This window comes from Garra rufa, chromosome 5 (assembly GCF_049309525.1).
Source record: "Garra rufa chromosome 5, GarRuf1.0, whole genome shotgun sequence".
Classification (NCBI taxonomy): domain Eukaryota; kingdom Metazoa; phylum Chordata; class Actinopteri; order Cypriniformes; family Cyprinidae; genus Garra; species Garra rufa.
In genome coordinates this window covers 28,633,825-28,655,330 of record NC_133365.1, presented here as the reverse complement: position 1 = coordinate 28,655,330, position 21,506 = coordinate 28,633,825, and the positions used below count along the sequence as shown (strand labels likewise).

Here is a 21,506-nt window from a genome sequence, read left to right as displayed (position 1 = left end):
GTCAGTGTTTCTATATACTATAAATCCAGCATAACTCCAAAAGCTCTAAGTAAAACAAACGTATTCTTAAGAACGCGAAATTTCTAGCTAATGATCCATTACCGTCAGCTTTAGCTAAAGCGTGTGTGCTGAACCTGTTGGGGTTAGTGAGCACCAGCGCCACTGATACAGGATCGGTCAGACCTGGTAAGTGCACCCACCCGTCTACGCCACGGAGAACAGGCGAGCAACTGCGCAGGCGCAACGCATACGCTGCTTTCTACGAAGTTTCTGGATATCTGGGCGCAACGCAAAATTTTGATTACGTTTGACCACTCTTGAGGTATTTATTTCACGCTTTTGCAGTCCTGAAGTACTTTAATATGGTTGCAGCGTTTTAGGAGTTTACAAACTGACCGACAAAGTGAATATGATCCCACATATCGTGTAAAATAGCTAGCTAGCTTAAATAGCTAGACAGTGATGATGTAGGTAATACGAAAATGAGGGCGAAATGTCCTTCCGCATTCAGGCGTTTTGTTTCGTTTTGATAAAAATGATGTTCTGTGTAGAAAAACACGAATTATGTTCACTCCACAACAGTTGAGTGTTGCTTGGGGATGTTTGTGTTTGGTTTAATTCAGTTGCTTTACAACGACGGCGCTGCCTCTCGGCACAAAGACAGAACGCGTGATCGTAATGTCGCTGTATTTATGTAACTACAGTTCCAGGTACACCTCGACTGAAACATGCGCTAGTCCGTTTACACTCAATGAGTGAATGAATGAGCCGGTGTTTTAGTTGCTCTTCCTTCCGGCACATTCATCATGTGTTAAGATCATCTTGTAGTTGGAAATCATATGAATTATTGACATGACTAATTCACGTGAACTATTTCGCTCTCAAGGTGACGCTGACGTTCACTGCGTGCTCACCTTACCGGATACGGATCTTTAGTTTTGTACGTGATTTATATAAACATATCTCAACTTTACCTGCCATTAGTTTTTAAAATGGCAACGTCTCCACTTTGACATAAATCAAAAGTGATTGCTTGAATGTATTACAATAATAATAATTAAAAAGTTGTAAATAAATAGAAAAAATAATGTTAAGGACTCCTTTATAGTTTTATTTAGATGAAAACTGTTTATTTAGATTACTGCTTATATGTTCACTGTCATGTTAAGTCAATTATGCAACTCAAATTGTTCAGAAACTGTTGTATATAAACTACCAGTCAAGTTTTTGAACAGTAAGATTTTTTTATGTTTTTTTAAAGAAGGCTCTTCTGCTCACCAAGCCTGCATTTATTTTATCCAAATACAGCAAAAGCAGTAATATTGTAAAATATTAAGAACTGCTTTCTATTTGAATATATTTAAAAATGTAATTTATTCCTGTGATCAAATCTAAATTTCAGCATCATAATTTAGTCTTCAGAAATGATATATAATATCTAATATCTAATATGCTGATTTGCTGTTCAAGAAGCATATTTATCATTATCAGTATTTAAAACAGTTAAGTACATTTTTTTTTTCAGATTCTTTGATGACACTTTTGTAACTTTATACACTATACCATTCAAAAGCTTGGAGTTAATTTTTAGTTTTTTTGGGAAAGAGATTATAGAAATTAATACTTTTATATTTAGGATGCTTTAAATTAATCAAAAGTGATGATAAAGACATTTATAATGTTACAAAAGATTTCTGTTAAAGATAAATGCTGCTCTTCTGAACGTTCTATTCATCAAAGAAACCTCAAAAAATTCTACTCAGCTGTTTTCAACATAATTATGATCAATGTTTTTTGAGCAGCAAATCAACATATTATAATGATTTCTGAAGGATCATGTGACTGGAGTAACGATGCTAAAAATTCACCTTAGTTTCAAATCACAATAAATTACATTTTAAAATATATTCAAATAGAAAACAGTTATTTTAAATAGTAAAAATATTTCATATTGTTACTGTTTCTGCTGTACTCTGGATCAAATAAGTGTAGGTTTGTTGCGCAGAAGAGACTTAAAAAAAAAACATTAAAAATATTACTTTTCAGAAACTTTTGACTGGTAGTGGAATGGTTCATGCGTTTAACCCTGTAAAGCTTGACATATGAAATAATAGTATATATATAGTCTGGATAATAATAGTCTGGAAAATATTGTTTTTAAAAATGGAATTGTTTATCAAACCTGTAGACAAAACAAAAAAAGTACGAAACACCCAGTTCTTATAAAGAGGCCCAAAGTGAGCAAAAATTTGCAGTTTGGCGCAAATGTTATTTGTATGTCTAATGAAATTGAAATATTGTACAAAGTAGTTTGTAGAAGTAATTGGAGCGCAGGGTTCTGTATAAATAAATAAGGTTTAAAACAATAGCCTCTTTTTTGTTTATGAGAGCTAGTTGATTAAATTCAACAAGATTACTAATTGTTTTTTTGTTTTGTTTTGTTTTTGAAGTGTCATTTCTTCACTGAACACAGACTCCCCCTAGCTGGAAAGAGTGATATTCTGCTGTAAAGATGTCTGTGCCTTCGCTCTACCTCAAACAAGACAACATGGTGCGCTTCAAGAGGAGAAAGGCACGTTTCTCCTTCAGTGAAGTGCACATCCTGCTGGACGAAGTGCGGAAGAACCGCCACATTGTTGTGGGTGAGTTTTACCCGTTTGACAAGAAAAACTTGATTGAGCAAGTTACCAATCTGTAGTAAACTAAATATTAATTTTATTTGTCCCTATAAAACCAATAAACAGTAAATAAAAAATGTTCCAATGCTTTTCTGTGTTTGTGCATAGGTAAGTTTAACGCCGGCGTTCCCTCTGACGTGAAGCGTAGGAAATGGGCTGAGATCACGGCGCGTGTGAATGAGATCGGAGAGTGTGACAGAGAGATCATGGAGGTGATCAAGAAATGGTCTGACCTAAAATGCGACACGAAACGTAAAGTGGCTGCCCTGAAGACCGGTGCTTTGGTGACCCAGCGATTGTCTCGGTCCAATATTGAACTGTCCCCGATGGAAGTCATTGTGGAATCCATCCTCGAACTCGACAAGAGACCGTGGGAAGCTACTCAGCGGTCCAGATCTCGCAGTCACGGTGACGATCAAGAGGCTGCGTGTGAGGATGAGGAAGAGGAGGATGGAGGGTTTGTGGGGATAGGGTCCGTCAATAGTTCCCCCAGCAGAGGAATGGATGTGGGAGGAATGCCTGCTACTACAAGTGGATCTGGGGGTGCGAGTGAGATGCAGTATGACAGCTCCAAAACTGGAGGTAAACAAACTCAAAATAGTTCACTGCGATCGGTTACCAGTAAAAGTTCACTTCATGAATTTATAGTATTCACATATTTTGCTTTGATCATAATAATAAACTATTATCCATGTTTTTAAAGTCTACACTTTTGTTCTAAAGTTTGGGGCTCAGTAGGGCTTTTTTAAATGTTTTTGAAAGAAGTTTCTTCTGCTCACCAAGCATTTATTTGATCCAAAGCACAGCAAAACAGTAATATTGTACAATATTTTTACTATTTCAAAGAACTGCTTTCTATTTGAATATATTTTAAAATTTAATTTACTCCAGTAATGGCAGCCATTACTTTAGTCTTTAGTGTCACATGATCTGTCAGGAATAATTCTAAAAGGCTGATTTGGTGCTCAAGAAACATTGAACAAAGTTATACTTAATAATTCTCGGTATTCTTTGATGAATGAATAGTTCCAAGAACAATTTAATGCATCTTTGCTTAATAAAAGTATTCATTTCAATAGTGTATTTTTCCATTAAGTTGTCTGAATATTGTAAAACAGTTTGCATATAAAGCAATGATTTCATCCCATCTGTTCAAAAAAAAAAAACTCTTCTAGAGAAGTTGGCCTAAAAGGAAGTTGTAGCCTCTGGGGAAGCCACAGTTGCTTTTAATAAATGTAATAAATTACTTTTTTAAAGCGAGCAGGCAAAATAGCAGATGCCTTGTGTCTGATAGTAAAAACATGTCATACAGTTCTGGGCGGTAAATGTAGCCAGTCATTTGAATGACAGGCCATATCTCCAGCATTACAGACAATGTCACATGACTTTTTTGATGCACATCTTTCTCTATGAACTCTATAAAAGGCTATACGTATGTTTGTGTGTGTGTATACAGTTGAAGTCAAAGGTTTACATATACCTTGCAGAATGCAAAATGTTAATTATTTTAGTAAAATAGCAGGGATCATACAAAATGCATGCTATTTTTATTTAGTACTGACCTGATAGGATATTTCACATAAAATACATTTACATATAGCCAACAAGAGAAAATAATAGTAGGATTTTTAAAAAAATTACCCCATTTAAAAGTTTGCATATGCTTGATTCTTACTGTGTTGTTACCTGAATGATCCACAGCTGTGTTCTTTTTTTTTTTGTTGTTGTTCATAAGTCCTGAACAGTTAAACTGCTGCCCGCTGTTCTTTAGAAAAAATCTTTCAGGCCAAAAAAAATTTGGGGGGTTTTCCAGCATTTTTATGTATTTAAACCCTTTCCATCAATGACTGTATGATTTTGAGATTCATCTTTTCACGACTCATATGCACCTATTACAGAAGGTTCAAATGCTCACTGATGCCTCAGAAGGAAACACAATGCATTAAGAGCCAGGGGTGTAAACTTTTTTTTTTTTTTTTTTTTTTTTTTAAGATTTATTTTTTGGCATTTTTGCCTTTATTATGACAGGACAGATCAGACATGACAGGAAGCGAAGTGGGAGAGAGATGGAGGGCGTTATCGGGAAAGGTCCTCGAGTCGGGATTTGAACACGGGACGCCCGAAGCGCAACGGTGTAAACTTTTGAACAAAATAAAGATTTGTACATTTTTCTAATTTTGCCTAAATATCATATTTTTTAATTGAGTAATGCCCTTCAGAAGCTTTGGAAGATCCTTACATGTTTCCCAGAAGACAAAAATAAGTTAAATTTACCTTCAAGTTCAAAAAGTTTAATGCGTCATGTTTCCTTCTGGAGCATCAGTGAGCGTTTGAGCCTTCTGTAATAGTTGCATGAGTCCCTCAGTTGTCCTCAGTGTGAAAAGATGGATCTCAAAATCATACTGTCGTTGTTGGAAAGGGTTCAAATACACAAAAATGTTGAAAAACCAAAGAATTTGTGGGACCTGAAGGATTTTCTGAAGAACAGCGGGCAGTTTGACTGGTTAGGACAAACAAAAGACTCATGAACAACTATCACTAAACAAAAAAAAAATCATCGAGGTAACAACACGGAATTAAGAATCAAGAGTATGTAAACTTTGGAGCAGTAATTTTTTATAAATTCAACTATTTTCTCTTGTGGACTATATGTAAACATGTTTTTTTTATGTGAAATATCTTATTCAAGTCAGTACTAAATATAAAAATAAAATGTATTTCGTAAGATCCTTATTATTTAAGCAAAATAATTAACATTTAGCAGATTCTGCAAGGTGTATATAAACTTTTGACCCAATTGTTTGTATCAAAGCCAAATGATCACATGATGTGTAACTTAATACTTTTAAAAAATACTGTTTATTTGTTTGATCACAGATCCCGAATCCCACTTAGACTCAGATGAGGACAACCGTGACCTCTTCCCATCATCCTCTATGGCGTCAGTCACTAACTCGTACTCTGAAGAGGACGGAATTGCGCCTAGAGGCAGTACTGGACATGTTTCCTCCACAGCCACCGCTGCAACTAAAAGACCCTCGTCTTTCTCAGGGGTGGAGGCCGACAGTCCACGCGAGCAGTTAGTGCACAACGCAAACCTTAGCGTGCAGGAGCAGCACACCACTAATGCTCTTCTGGGTACTGTCTCCCGTTCACTTGAGCTCCTTGCGGAGTCAGTGCAGCAGCTAGCAGAGACGCAACAGGAATTTGCACGAGAATCACTGCAGCTACAGAGGGACACTGTGCAAGTGTTGCGAGATTTTGCTTCTGGCGCGTTAACGATACTGCAAGAGAAGGTCAACGGCAAACCTGCGTTGTGAAATTTGTGGTTAGAAATCAAATGATGACCAACAAGCAACACAATGTGTGACGCATTGTTGCCAATCTACAAACATTGTGTGATATAGACAGACACAACTTCTCACTGGAACCTTGCTGACCATCAGAGGGCGCAATGTCAGGATGTCAAAATACTGTGATTAAGTGCGGAGGAGATGCTTTTGTAGTTTTCAAACATGCAAAGATTTGTCCCTAATGTCTGTTTATCAATAGAACAGACAGTTTTTAGTGAAGTGATCAACAAATAGTGTGAACGCAAAGGGATTTTGTCTATAGTAATATCATCTTCTACTACAAAATAATACTTGTTTTCTTCATTCACCACATCGTCACACAGCGATTGTTGAGATTAACCAGTTGCCGGAAGATTCACAGGACCTACTTTTAAAATTTGACTCCTGATTTATGAAATTTATGCAACTGTATCTGTCAACAAGTTCAATGAATGGTACACACCAAAATTTTGAAACATTTTTGAACATTTTTTCACCCTTATGTCGTTCGACACCTGTATGACTTACTTTGTTCTAAGGAACACAAAAGAAAATATTTCAAAGATATTTTTGGTCACCATTGATCTACATTTTATGGACAAAAACAATTACTGAGACATTTCTGATGACAGACAAGGAATTACAAATCATTGTTTAAAAAAGTCCTGTAATCAGTCATGATGATCTCTAGGTTGTTATGAGAATGAGATTTTGTAGCAGGTTTATCATCCTAATGCTGCTGCAAGGAATGTATTTTATTAACTCACAAACATATTTTCACAACACGTCATCAATTGTCCATATTGGTGACACTGGATGTAAACAATGCCACTGATCTGAATGAAACTTGCATATTTTGCTGATTATTGCTGCTGAAAATCATCAGTTATTGTCATGTTATGGGCTGTACTAATCGGTCGGACCAGGAGAAATATTTAGAGTACTATAGACTGCCAAAAGTTATAACAAATCAAGGAGAAGAGGTCAAAAAACTGTCTGAGGAACAAAAGGCGTTTGTGGTTGGCCAAACCGAACCAGGATTTCTAGGGCAAGAATCTGGAAAGTGGTCAGGAAAAGTGAAATATTAGCCTATTTTCTCACTAAATACTGCTTGTACATATGTTTACCACCTGTTAACTTTAGTTTGTCAAAATATTGTGCCCTTTTCTGCTTACTAAGTCCTTCTCTATATGATTTAACAGCTTCCACATGTTTTTCCATGGTTTAGACACAATAAATCAGCAAATCAACGTATTCAGGAGTACATTAACCCTGTTGTTACATCCGAGTATCGCCAATATGGCCGTGAATCCTTGACATAAGTGCAAACCTTCTATTTATTACAACTCTTTGAGCAGCGATGCTTCTGTTATATTTGATGTTCTTAACTTTCACAGATAGGAAACTATATATACACTATATGCAGTCACATTAATGGTGTTTAAGGACAGTGTAAAGGTTTGAGGTATCTGGATCTCATTAAAATAGCTCTCATATTTTGTCTTGTAGGACATTCTTTTCCAGTAAATCTTTCTAAATTATTTTTTCCCCTATGCTTGTGTTTGTTGATTTTAAGGAAGTGGACAAATGTACATCTTGAGGAACTGAATTTCATATTTCAATCTGTTAATGCTGTTGTTTTGTCACTAGAGGGCAGTGTGTCGTTTCATTTACACAAATCGTCCTCAAATGATTCTTTTCCTGCACGTGTTTCTTCAAAATCACTGGGTTTTCCAGCAGTGTGAGTTTGTGTGTGTGTGGTTTCTGGATGAAATCAGCTCTATAAGTGAGCCAGATAAATTTTAATTGAAAGTTTGAATCGAAAGTTTAGTGTGTACTTATTTAATGTTCCTTTTTGGACACACATACATTTTGTGTTTATACTTGTATTGAAATACTGACATTGACACCCAGCTTCTCACTGGAAGTTTTAGGCAGGAGTAAAAGAGATGTGATTAGAACTCGAGCATTGTTCTCCAGCTCTCCAGGGCTCAAAAGCTCTGCTTAAACAGCTGCTGTGTGTGTGTGTGTGTGTGTGTGTGTGTGTGTGTGTGTGTGTGTGTGTGTGTGTGTGTGTTTCTGATGGTGAGTGGTGTTGGGCGTGTGTGTGCTGATGTAGGGCTGTGGTTAAAAATGCTTTGAGCGTGTGTAAGACGGCAGCTGGTAGCCCTATTGTGTGGTTAGGGACCTCCACGGAAAAAAAAGTACTGTATTGTGTCTGTCTGCAGATTGTGAATATGTCTGTGTAATGTACCGGTCATTTATCACATAAACCATCTATAATGGACAGAACCACCGGATACACAATAATAGGTTTTGTTTTCTATTTAGGTTACATTAAACTGCTGCTTTTTTTTTTTTTTTTTTTGACATTTGGTTCTTTGAAACTGGTTTATTTCTCTTGCTTTTATTTTAAGTTATTAGGCAAATTTAAATAGGTAACTTGTAACTAAACTTTCAGGTCTATGTTGAAGCTGTTTTTAAAACCTTTTTCGTTCAAGGCAAACAAACAATGAAAAGACAATTTTCCAACTGTTTTGGGGATTTTTGTGTATGTACGCTACCAGTCAAAAGGTTTTGAACAGTAAGAGTTTTAATGTTTTTTTAAAGAATACTCTTCTGCTCACCAGGCCTGCATTTATTTGATCTAAAATACAGCAAAAGCAGTAATATTGTGAAATATTTTTACTATTTAAAATAACTGCTTTATATTTTTAATATATTTAAAAAATGTAATTTATTCCTGTGATAGAAGCTACATTTTCAGCATCATTACTCTAGTCTTCAGTGTCACATAATCCTTTAATATGCTGATTTGCTGTTCAAGAAACATTTTTTTTTTTTTAATATAAATATTTATAGGGCTGTCCCCGAATAGTCGAAGATTCGATGCATCGATATGCGGAGCCTGATTCGACCACCGATCTCACAGTCGAATCTTCGCGGGTGAAACGAGCATCACACCATTTTGGCAATATAGGGGTGCTCAATGTCTAACTGCACACAGAACTACTAGATTTTGTACGGACATATTAAGTTATAAACAGCCTTAGATTATGATAATGCAGTAAAAACAAAAGTGAAAAGAAAGAAGCGTTCAATAAATATTTTAACGTGTTTGTGAACAAATCCAACCACCCCTGTGACAGATTTAATTTTCACTTGCCCTGATCCATGATGAGATGAGGACTGCAGGGATTAGGCAGCGATCACACCGAACGCGTTTTTGCCGTTGGAGGCGCCTCTTTTGAATGGTTTTCTGTTGGCAGTGAGCGTTCTGCGCTCCGTTAATGCGTCCCCGGCGCCTCGCGTTTTTGCAGGAGCGCTCTGAGCGCCTGAAGTTGAAAAAAAATATCAACTCTGAGCGGAAAAACGCCCAACGTTATTCGCGTTCTTTCCCATTGTCCAATCTTTCGGGTCTTCGAAAGTTTACCGTCGCTTAAAAAGTCCGGAGACTGCAAGAAATAGAGGAGAAACCTTTGGTGTCTATCATGGGAAACCAGGGGCTGTATTATTTAGGGTTTCTGCTAACATGACAGTTTAATTAACAGCAAAAAACTAGATTTTAGAGCGTTCGCGCTATAATCCTTTGATTTGACTGACAGGACAGCTGTTTTGGTCGTTGCTTAGCAAAAAAGGCAGTGCTGTGCGCCTTGCGTTTTTAGGCCGCGATCACACCGAACGCGTTTTAGCAGTTGGAGGCGCCTCTTTTGAATGGTTTTCTGTTGGCAGTGAGCGTTCTGCGCGCCGCTTATGCGCACCGGGCGCCTCGCGTTTTCGCCGCCTGCTGCGCCTCGCGTTTTTGCAGAAGCGCTCTGAGCGCCTGAAGTTGAAAAAAAATCAACTCTGAGCGGAAAAACGGAGGAAGAGGTCTCTGCAGAGCAAACGTGGGCGTTTCTGAATTTTGTGGGTGTTTTCAAACTGCTGGGTGTTTCTAAATCATGATATCGAAATGATTCCCTTTACCTAACCCCACCCCTAAACCTACCGTCACTATGACGTCAGCCAATCAGGTACCATGGTCTAAAAACGCCCCGATCTAGTAACTCCCATTACTTTCCTGCAGAGACCTATACTTGGAAAAACGCCCAACGTCATTCGCGTTCTTTTCCATTGTCCAATCGAATGAATGGAGAGGCGGGCCTTCTGTTGTGGTGATGAAAGTTTACCGTTGCTTAAAAAGTCCGGAGACTGCAAGAAATAGAGGAGAAACCTTTGGTGTCTGTCGTGGGTAACCCGGAGCTGTATTATTTAGGGTTTCTGCTAATATGACAGTTTACTTAACAGCAAAAAAACTAAGATTTTAGAGCGCTCGCGCTATAATCCTTTGATTTGACTGACAGGACTGCTGTTTTGGTCGTTGCTTAGCAACATAAAAAAACCGCAGCACACTGCTCTTTTATTAAAAGTCACCAAACAAGGCAGTGCTGTGCGCCTCGCGTTTTTAGAACGAAAAGACGTGTTCGGTGTGATCGGGGCCTTAGAACTAAAAGACGCGTTCTGTGTTTTTATTTAAACCTAAATAAGTTTGTCTGTCAGTTTTGCAGTCAGGCAGGCAGTTTTGGTCGCTTTATTAAAAGTTGTTGCTGTGTGCAGTGTGTAAAATAAAATAAAAATTGTTTTACCCTCCTGCTGACTATAGTGTCGTGTCCCTCCTATCCCATTCACACACACACATAAGCCTAGATGATTCGACTATCGGTCGACTATAGAAAGATTCGAAAATTCTGATTCGACTATGAAAATTCTTAGTCGGGGACAGCCCTATTTAAACAGTTGAGTACATTTTTCAGGATTATTTGATGAACAGAAAGATCCAAAGATCAGCAAAAGCTTTTGTAACATTATATACATTTATAATGTTACCAAAGTTTTCTATTTCAGATAAATATTGTTCTTCTGAACTTTCTATTAATCAAAGAAACTTGAAAAAAAAAAATACTCAGCTGTTTGAGCAGCAAATCAGAATATTATAATGATTTCTGAAGGATCATGTGACTGGAGTAATGCTAAAAATTCAGCATTGAAATCACAGGAATAAATAACATTTTAAAATATTATTCAAACAGAAAACAGTTATTTAAATAATAAAAATGTTTCTAAATTGTACTGTTTTGCTGTACTTTGGAACAAATAAAAGCAGGCTTGGTGAGCAGAAGAGACTTCTTTAAAAATCATAAACAATCTTACTGTTCAAAAACTTTTGACTGGTAGTGCACAATAAGAGTTTTTAAAGACATTTATTCAGCAACATATGAAATTGATCTAAAGTGACAGTAAAGACATTTATATTGTTAGAAAAGATTTGTATTTCAAATAAATACTGTTCTTTTGAACTTTTAATAATCAAAACATCCTGAAACATTATCATGTTTCCAATAAAATTAAGCTGAACAACTGTTTTTACTGTATTTTTGATCAATTAACCGCAGTCTTGGTGAGCATAAGAGATTTTCAAAAACAAAAAAACTTGCTGACCCCTAATGTTAGTGTACGTGTGTTTCGACGTGATTTCTCTGTCAAACCTGCTGCACATCAGCTGCCATCTGGAACAAAAGAGGCGGACTGTGAAGCAACAGCGGATAGATTTATCGATCCTTCTCTTTTTCAAGTACATCTCTGTCTTTCCTCCCCTTCTTCTGTTGGCCTGCTGACCTCTTCACCTTTTCTTCTCTCTCTTTCACCCCTGCTGATTTTCCTGCCCTCTCTTTTATCCTACATCTGTCACTTTGGGTTCTCTAATAACCCAACGCTACCTCTGCTGTGAGGCCCTCTTTTCCTCTTCAGAGGTTCAGAGCTTCACGGTGGGGCCCATGTCATTCCAGTCTATTCAGCTGCATGAGCCAGACGTGTGGCTGTGTAGCTGCGGTGTGTTCACTGCACCTGTTCTGACACGTAATACCTCTAATACATATTCATATTAATGTTTTTCACTTTCACCAACTAGGTTGATGTTTTCAGGGTTCTTGCTGTTGTGAGACTCCAAAATTAGTAAATTATGTTAGTAATTAGTTCGAATTGGAATTTCTTTTTCATGGATGCAGATGTCTACTGAGAAAATGTACCAGGCCAGATTCAAATCTCCCATGAGCACTCGCACTGACCTCAAGACCACTGCTCTGTCTTAATGTGTTTTCAACAGTGTGCTTGTCTGAATATATGAGATCTGTTTCTGTGAGATTATTCCTGTCATTTTTACTTGAACGTAGCAGCTGCACATACATAAACACCCACAGCAGCTCCGATCCTACACACATTTACATAGTTTGATCATCGGGCAAAGGTCAGTACTTCCCTCAAGGCCAGCAGATTTTGTACGCGCGTGTATACGCATGTGTGTGTGTGTGTGTGTGTGTGTGTGTCTGAAAGGACTGGTCTGTCGTCCCAAAGGGCTCAAGGCCCAACAGATGCAGTCAGGGAGTGTGTGTCCTCAGGATGCTGGTCCAGTGTGGGTCACTAATGTAGGCAGATGAACTATGTGTATGTGTGTATGTGTCCTATGGGAGCTGGTCTCCAGGGCGAGCAGATGTCATGACGTGTGTGGAAATCCTGGGTCGGGTGTCATCTAAAGGCTCGAAAGAGGATATGGCGATGTGAGTGAATGAATGTGTGAAGTTGTATCTGCGTGAAGTCGGATATCTCATGTCTGAGGACTGTGAATGGACATCGCTCTGTTTATGTAAATGAATGTGCACGTTTATTTTGTTTATGAACTGGTTTTCAGTCATGTTATTTTGAATGATATCTTAATTAAAATGGAGATGATGGTGTTTAAAGTACTGGATAGGATGGCTAAAATGACTGTCGATGTGGCTTTTTCCAGTTCTGCTGCACATATGTGATATTAGATGTGTCTGGGTGTGGGTTCATGAATATGGATATATGCATGTGGAGTGAAGGGTGTTCTGGGGTTCCCATGCTCCTGCCACGCTTGTGTCCCACCTCAAGGGACCACCATCCCCCAACTCCTGCATTACAAGACACAAATCAGTCATTGCCCATCTGCACCACACAGACAATGAGTCAAAACACACACACACACACACACACACACACACACACACACACACAATGCAATTTAATTTAATGCAAACACACATATGCAAACACAGAATGACTCTTTTACTAAAATAATGAGATTAAAAGATGCTTTATTAGATTAGATTAGGAATAGGAATAATTGCGAAATATTATTAAAATGCATCCACTATAGGATCTTCTGATTACTTTTGCTTAACCAATCATTGTTTCTTGAGACATGGACAAAAAATTTCCATGCTGAAAATGACCACTAAAATGTCACCATTTACCATTTCATTGGATTTCTCATTATTTTATCAGAATAATGGCATTATCATGCACTATCCCTCAAACCACCTGTCCTCAGATTAGAAACACTAAAAACACAGAAACATAATGGTTAAAAAATATTGAACTTACAACTAAAACTTTAACATAACACAAACTCTTTCGAATGTCAAACATAACTGAACATTAACAGATGTTTCCCTTCACTCAAAAAATACATAAAATAACGCTCTAAAATTTACTCTCTATATCCGGCCATATGCAAAACATGCTGGGAGCTAACAATTACCGCAAAATAAAACTGCATGATTAAACTAGTTCTTTTAAAATAAATATGTAGCCTTTTTTATTTTATCAGCTTGATCAGTTCCTCAATTCAAGCCTCAAAACTGCTTAAACGGATAGTTCGCCCAAAAATGAAATTTCTGTTTTTACTCACCCTCATGTTGTTTCAAACCCATAAGAACTTCGTTCATCTTTGGAACACAATTATTATACTTTTGATGAAATCCGAGAGCTTTCTGACCTGAAAAAGCATTGTGGTATTCTCCATAATGGTGGTAAACAGTAATTGTTGAATAAAGTTGTTCTTTTTGGCTTTTTTTTCATTCAAAAAGTATTCTTGTAAATTCATAGAATTACAGTTGATCCGCTGATGTTACTTTTACTATTTGGTCGATGTTCTTGGTACCTTTCTGGGCCTTGAACATGGTAGGACCATTGCTGTCTGAAAGCTCTCAGATTTCATCAAAAATATCTTAATTTGTGTTTCTGAAGATGAACAAAGGTTTTACAGGTTAGGAACGACATGAAGGTGAGTAATTAATGACAGAATTTAAGTTTACTTTAAAAAATGAGAAAAACATATCTCTTGGTTTTATTAGTTAAATGTTCTCAATATTTTCTATTCACATTTGTTTTTATTAAATTAAATTAAATTATCACGGTTAAATTCAGGTAATATCATGTCATACATTCGGAAAGTTCTTTTTCCATATTTCACCTGCTACAAGTGGAGTAAAGTGAGAGATTCAGAGATTCACCCATGAATGAAAATTCTATCATTTCATATAATTTACTCAGCCTGATGTCAGTTTAAACCTGTAGGGCTTTTTTCCTGCTGAACACAAAAGGAAATATTTTGGTGTAATAGTTTTGGTGATCACTGACTTCCATTTGTAATGGCAAAAATAAAATGACTCTCACTGCATCACTCTTAGTGTCTTTTCAAAGGTTTATTTCTTGCAAGAAAGTTCAGACAGTCATACAGAAACACAGGTTGCTGCATAGTGTGACCAAGAGGGGAGGGTTTCCTCCACGTTTATATCTCTTCCCTAGCCTTCAAGGTTACATCTCATAACAGCCGGTAATTTTCCACACATAGTAAGGAAACAGAGAAACACATTCTACTATATCATACTCCCAAGGCTCAAATCTTTATGTTTTAGGGCCCTGATAACTTTCTCTCATGTCATCTTCAGAGCAGGTTTATAAAGCAGACACTTGTTTCATAAGCACATATGATAAGTAAAATGAATTTTTCTTCCACACATTGTATGGACAAAAAGAAATGTATACAGTTTGGAACAACATTAGTAAATTATTATACAGTACAGACCAAAAGTTTGGACACACCTTCTCATTCAGGTGTGTCCAAACTTTTGGTCTGTACTGTAGATATGAATTCAACTGAAAAAACTTGTGAAAAAATATCTTTCAGGTGGTCAAATAGCAAATTGCAAATAGTGGAGCTCTGCAGCCACCTACTGGTAAAAGTTATTTGTAGTTGTTGTTTTTTTTACTTTTAAAACTGGATTTTCCAAAAGATGGGCAACAATCTTACACTAAACCATGTGAAATTATCCATGTTATCCCCACGAATTAAAGTTAGAAATGTGGGTCTTTTATAAAGTGAATTTTACATAAAAAGCAGTTTTTTATAAAAACCCATTTCAAAAATATTTATTTATTAATTTATATATATTTAAAAAATATCACTAACCCACTGAAAACTGAGTATCAGAGTAAAAACTTTAATACACAGAAAAATATACAGTACAGACCAAAAGTTTGAACACCAAACTTAGTCCAAACTTTTGGTCTGTACTGTATAGAAGTTTTTTTTAGCCTATTTAATGGTCAATTGTTTAAGAAACAATAATTGTCTCTAAGAATTGTAAACTGTAAACTGTAACAGTAAACAAAATCTTCATTTCCACTATTTTCTAAAGAAAGTGTTTTTCCTATTTTGTTGACTTGTTTACCCTCTTCAGCTCAGCACCTTTGTAAAGCCATATTGAGATTCTCTCTTTGGATAAGTGCTTCTCTTTCTCTCATCTGTGCAGATGTCAGGGGTCTCAACAGCCTAAATCCTGCTACTAGTCTTTAGCCCAGACCGTGTGTCAACTGCTTTCAACTCAACCTTAACTTGCAACCTGTCATGTATCTGGTCTGTCTTCTCATCATGAACTCTTGCACACACATTCTGGACTGCAATCCCCATAAGCCACTGCACCAATCACTGCACACAGCTGCTCCTTGTTTCCCACTGAACTGATTGCTGCACACACCTGTTTCACATTTACCCACATGCATTTAAGCCACAGACACACACACTTCCTTGCGAAGTCTTATTGTTTCCCTATGGTCGTAATTCTGAGCGTTTCTTTCTGTGTTGGATTTCCCGTGTATGATTCTGGACTGTGTACCCCGTTATTGATTCCTTCTGCCTGCCATTGCGACCATTGCTTGAGTATTGAACTGTTTCCCGGATTACCTACGTTGTTCCTGTTTTCTGGTGTTTACTCTTGCCTGTTGACACATCTCAATAAATGCTGCAAATGGATCCGAACGTCTCAGTCTGACCCTCTCTGTGACAGAAGACTTCGCCACTACAAGGATCCAGCAGCTTTATTCTCCAGCATCACAATATGGACCCGCATGAGTCTGTAAGCAAGATGGCCTCCCTTCTAGAGTCTCTTGACAAGATGACCTCCCTTCTAGACTCTGTTCGCAAAATGGCTGCCCTTCCAGAGTCTGCTCTCAAGATGGGTCCCCTTCCACAGCCATGGCACAAGATGGCTACCGTCAAATCACAGTCTCCACCGCCAGAGCGCCCTCCAGTGACTGCGCCGCCAGAGCGCCCTCCAGTGACTGCGCCGCCAGAGCGCCCTCCAGTGACCGCTCGCTCAGAGCCTGCTCTTCCAGAGTCTCCGCTGGAGACGCCCAGCCCTCCTGAATCTCCGCTGGGGTCGTCCAGTTCTCCAGAGCCCGCTCCTCAAGAGCGTTGTCCAGAGCCCGCTTCACAAGAGCGTCGTCCAGAGCCCGCTTCACAAGAGCGTCGTCCAGAGCCCGCTTCACAAGAGCGTCATCCAGAGCCCGCTCCTCAAGACAGCCTTCCAGAGACTCCGCTGGTTCAGCCCAGCCTTCCAGAGACTCCGCTGGTTCAGCCCTGCCTTCCAGAGACTCCGCTGGTTCAGCCCTGCCTTCCAGAGACTCCGCTGGTTCCGCCCAGCCTTCCAGAGACTCCGCTGGTTCCGCCCAGCCTTCCAGAGACTCCGCTGGTTCCGCCCAGCCTTCCAGAGACTCCGCTGGTTCCGCCCAGCCTTCCAGAGACTCCGCTGGTTCAGCCCTGCCTTCCAGAGCCTCCGCTGGTTCAGCCCAGCCTTCCAGAGCCTCCGCTGGTTCAGCCCAGCCTTCCAGAGCCTCCGCTGGTTCCGCCCAGCCTTCCAGAGACTCCGCTGGTTCCGCCCAGCCTTCCAGAGACTCCGCTGGTTCCGCCCAGCCTTCCAGAGACTCCGCTGGTTCCGCCCAGCCTTCCAGAGACTCCGCTGGTTCCGCCCAGTCTTCCAGAGACTCCGCTGGTTCAGCCCTGCCTTCCAGAGACTCCGCTGGTTCAGCCCTGCCTTCCAGAGCCTCCGCTGGTTCCGCCCAGCCTTCCAGAGACTCCGCTGGTTCCATCCAGTCGTCCTGAGATTCCTGTCTGCCCGGTTCTGGTCACGGAGCTCATGCATGGACTGTTCCCACCCACCCTCCCTGCTGCTCCAGTCCCGCCACCTCTGTCTCCTGACAGTCCCTCTGCTCACCCACATCCCACCTTCGGTGCTGAGGACTTGCCGTGGGACTGCCAGTCTCCATCGGTGTCCAGACTGAAGGACCCCTCACCATCACCTCCAGTCTCAGAGTCCTGGACTCCACCTCGGCCCTCCGACCCTGCGGCTCCACCCCGGCTCTGTGCTCCCTCGTCTCCGTTGTCGGCCGTCGGCCCACCAGCTCCTCCAGGCTCCATCGTCTCTCCGGCTCCGCCCCGGTCAGTCGTCGCCCCACCTTCGCCTCTGGACTCTACTCCTCCGGCTGCGCCTCGTCACTCCGTCCTGCCGGCTCTGTGGACCTCCTCCCTCCCGTGGGCACAGCCTCGATCCTCTGTCACTCCGGCTCCGCTGCGTACCTCCGGACCTCCATCTCCGCCGGGGTCGCCAGAGCCTTGGGTTCCGCCTTGGCCCTCCGGATCCTCTGTGTCGCCCAGGACCATCGACTCTCCGGTTCCGCCTCGGGCTCCACCGGCTCCACCTCCGTCGGTCGGCCCCATGCTGGAGCCAACCCTTCCTCCGCCATGGCTTCTCCCTCCGTTGGCTCCGCCTCAGTTCGGGGTTCCAGTACCCCTACATGGACCTGGCCCTCCATCCCTCCCCCTGTTCCGCCTCCGCTCCACCACCCTCCAGGTTGTATTATGTGGTTAGAGCGTCTGGAAGCCGCTCCTTGGGGAGGGGCTCTGTCATGTATCTGGTCTGTCTTCTCATCATGAACTCTTGCACACACATTCTGGACTGCAATCCCCATAAGCCACTGCACCAATCACTGCACACAGCTGCTCCTTGTTTCCCACTGAACTGATTGCTGCACACACCTGTTTCACATTTACCCACATGCATTTAAGCCACAGACACACACACTTCCTTGCGAAGTCTTATTGTTTCCCTATGGTCGTAATTCTGAGCGTTTCTTTCTGTGTTGGATTTCCCGTGTATGATTCTGGACTGTGTACCCCGTTATTGATTCCTGCTGCCTGCCATTGCGACCATTGCTTGAGTATTGAACTGTTTCCCGGATTACCTACGTTGTTCCTGTTTTCTGGTGTTTACTCTTGCCTGTTGACACATCTCAATAAATGCTGCAAATGGATCCGAACGTCTCAGTCTGACCCTCTCTGTGACACAACCATAGCTTTCGTTTAAGGATTAAACAGTCTTGCATGCCATAGTCACAGCAGTTTTTGTTTCAGTTCTGATTGTAGTTGTTTTATTTTTATTTTTTTACTTAATCCTGAACTTTACTTGTTGACTACAGAACTTTAATCATACACTCTTAAAAAAATAAAGGTTCCTTATTGGCAGGGGCGTCGTAGTTGGGGGAAAAGGGGGACTAAATTACCAGGGCCCCAAGTGTGGGGAGGGCCCCCGAGGATCAACGTAGTACAGCGGGGGCCCCTTAGCTGAGTCAGTGCACAGGGCCCAGAACGACGCAGCGACGCCCCTGCTTATTGGCATTGATGGTTCCATGAAGAACCATGAACATCAATGGAAACTTTCAAATGCAGAAAAGGTTCTTTAGATTTTAAAATGTTCTTCAAAATGGTTCTTTTAGGAACTGTTCACTGAAAGGTTCTTACCTTAAACCACCAAAAAACATTGTTCTGTTACTCACCCGCATGTCGTTCCAAACCTGTAAGACCTTTGTTCATAAAATTATGGTTGAACCACTTCAAATAGACCATTTTGTCAATGTTCTTGGTACCTTTCTGGGCCCTGAAGATGGTAGGAGTGTCTATGGAGGGCCAGGAAGCTCTCGGATTTCATCAAAAATATATTAATTTGTGTTCTGAAGATGAACGAAGGTCTTAGGGGTGTGTAATTAAAGACAGAATTTTTATTTTTGGGGTGAACTATCCCTTTAACTCATCTGTCCTCACACAACAACAGGTTTATCTCTACCAATACATCTGATTGGTCTTTGTCCCCAGCATCAACTTTATTAAGCATAGAATCATATTAGTAGTTGAATAAAGTGATTTTGTTTGCTTACAGTGTCAGAGTATGTTCCCTGCCAGACTTCTGTCTTCACACACTTTGTAGATTCATTTACTTGTATCTGTGGCCTTTGATACATTATATATGAGGTCTTTTAAAAGATATTATAAGTGATGCATTGTGATTATGGCTTAATGAAAGGGTTCTGAGGCACGCGTCACTTATTACCATAACAACAGCTGAGCTCTAGCCAGCGTGACCGATCACAAACACAACACGTCACAATGATATTCTTTCGAATAAATTATTATAAAAAGCTAAGAACACTGAATAAGCATTTAGGTGCAATTGTTCTTAACTATTCGATATTTCATTATTTTCTATTAATCCCGAAGACCTAATACTGTGGTAAAAAATAGTAAACATTCTTATGTGTAAGAAAATACTATAGGCCTAATTACGTTATAAAAAAAATAAATAAGTGGAATTGCTGCAACCGGCTGCAACAGATGCCGGTTGGGCGAGTTCGGGCGGTTTGTGGCGGACAATAAGTGACCATGTGCCGCCTGTTAACATACAGCTGTTGGAGCTGACCCACACAAAAGCGTCATCATGATATTTCCCCACCCATCCTCCAGAACAGCCTTAGCGTCTCTGCATACTGCTCAACAAAAGACACACACACACACACACACACACACACACACACACACACACACACACACACACTTGTGCCTGCAGACACAAAGAACATTGCAAATAAAAACGTATGGCCTCCCCCTGCCCGCACGCGCCACAGCGACCACACAGTCATGGCCGAGTGTGTGTGTGTGTGTGTGTGTGTGTGTGTGTTTAGGGGACAGAGGAAATAATTAAAAACAGAAACGTGCCTACAGTATACCACTCAGGAACCATAAAAACTGAAAACATGATGATGGAAATATATTTTTTATTGAATAATACAAACAATTTAATAAAACATACATGTTGTATTTAATTGTTAATATAAACATGAATAATAAAACAAATATTCAGTGTCAAAACATTTGTCTAAATCGTTGCAGAGATTTTATTTTCAAACAAACTTTGCAAACTTCTTTTACATTAGGATAATACATAGTCTAACTGTACAATTACAAATTTAATTCTGAACGATGTAAGAGCATGTAAATACCTAAATACTAAAAACAGCTTAAGGTAGGTGATGTGATTGACAATATAAGTAGCTCTAAATCTATTTGCTTTATTTTTATTTATAGTAAGCATATTGTACCTGCTGAGAATATTTACCATAGAGGAGAATATTTTCCAGAGAAGACAAATGTTAAATTAACAAAACAAACCTAAATCTAAAACACTACAGATCATCCAAAAGTATTAATCTATATTATTTCAGTAGTCAGACACCTTCAACATTTCTCACAATATCACAGTTTATTCACTATAGTTTAGAAAATGAAATTTGACAAGAGCTCAGTTAAACTGTGTCAGAACAAATTCGTCTTTATGATGTCAGATGGCTTTGAATGATAGAATGCAATGGATTACAATCAACCAAATTTTCAGAAAACTGTTAGTATGACAATATTTACACAAATATCAATACTTTGTTGACTAATTATCAAGCAATGCTTAATTTTGTTCAGTATGTGGTGTAAAAAGGTTGCATTAGCAATTAAAAGCAAACTTCAGCAAAATATGGTCAGGTCAAAGTGTCTGAATAATTTTTGTTCCCAGATTTTACTATATCTGGTGTCAGAATAATTTTTGGTTTGACTGTATATGCAAAGCATATGAATAATAAACTAATTCTGAAATTCAACAGTGTAAAACTTGCTGTTTTGCTAATTTTATTTTTAATATCTCACAAAAACCTAAGATTCATCAGGTTTTCATACTTGAGAACTCCTGTGCCCATCTGCTCTGTATCACTGTAATTAAAATTCCCTGTTGTGATACAGGCAGCAGTGTGGCTAACTTCAACTAACTCCATCAACACCACTGCCACATGCAGCAGATCAATTTAATCAGGCCAATATTACGCCATATGTCCCCTGTGACGTCACATGCAGGGGGGCAAGACGTATATAACGGTGTCCATTCATCAAGACACTCAATGAAGACAAACCGCACTCGCTGAAGAACGAAGAGGACGAGTGCGC

General features: G+C 39.6%; 1 protein-coding gene across 1 annotated transcript; it reads left to right on the top strand.

Moving 5' to 3' along the window:
- The first annotated feature begins 244 nt into the window (after positions 1-244).
- On the top strand, positions 245-7,551 carry LOC141335297 (uncharacterized). The gene is made up of 4 exons (XM_073840718.1): positions 245-322; positions 2,451-2,642; positions 2,787-3,260; positions 5,556-7,551. Exons 2-4 carry the CDS (start codon positions 2,513-2,515, stop codon positions 5,996-5,998), a joined length of 1,047 nt encoding a protein of 348 aa, XP_073696819.1. The 5' UTR covers positions 245-322; positions 2,451-2,512; the 3' UTR covers positions 5,999-7,551.
- The last annotated feature ends 13,955 nt before the right edge of the window (positions 7,552-21,506 follow it).

Excerpts from the sequence above, each read along its gene's own strand:
- LOC141335297 (XM_073840718.1), top strand. The coding sequence starts at position 2,513 with ATGTCTGTGCCTTCGCTCTACCTCAAACAAGACAACATGGTGCGCTTC. Across the intron at positions 2,643-2,786 it reads GAACCGCCACATTGTTGTGG|GTAAGTTTAACGCCGGCGTT; the intron begins GTGAGTTTTACC and ends GTTTGTGCATAG. Across the intron at positions 3,261-5,555 it reads TGACAGCTCCAAAACTGGAG|ATCCCGAATCCCACTTAGAC; the intron begins GTAAACAAACTC and ends GTTTGATCACAG.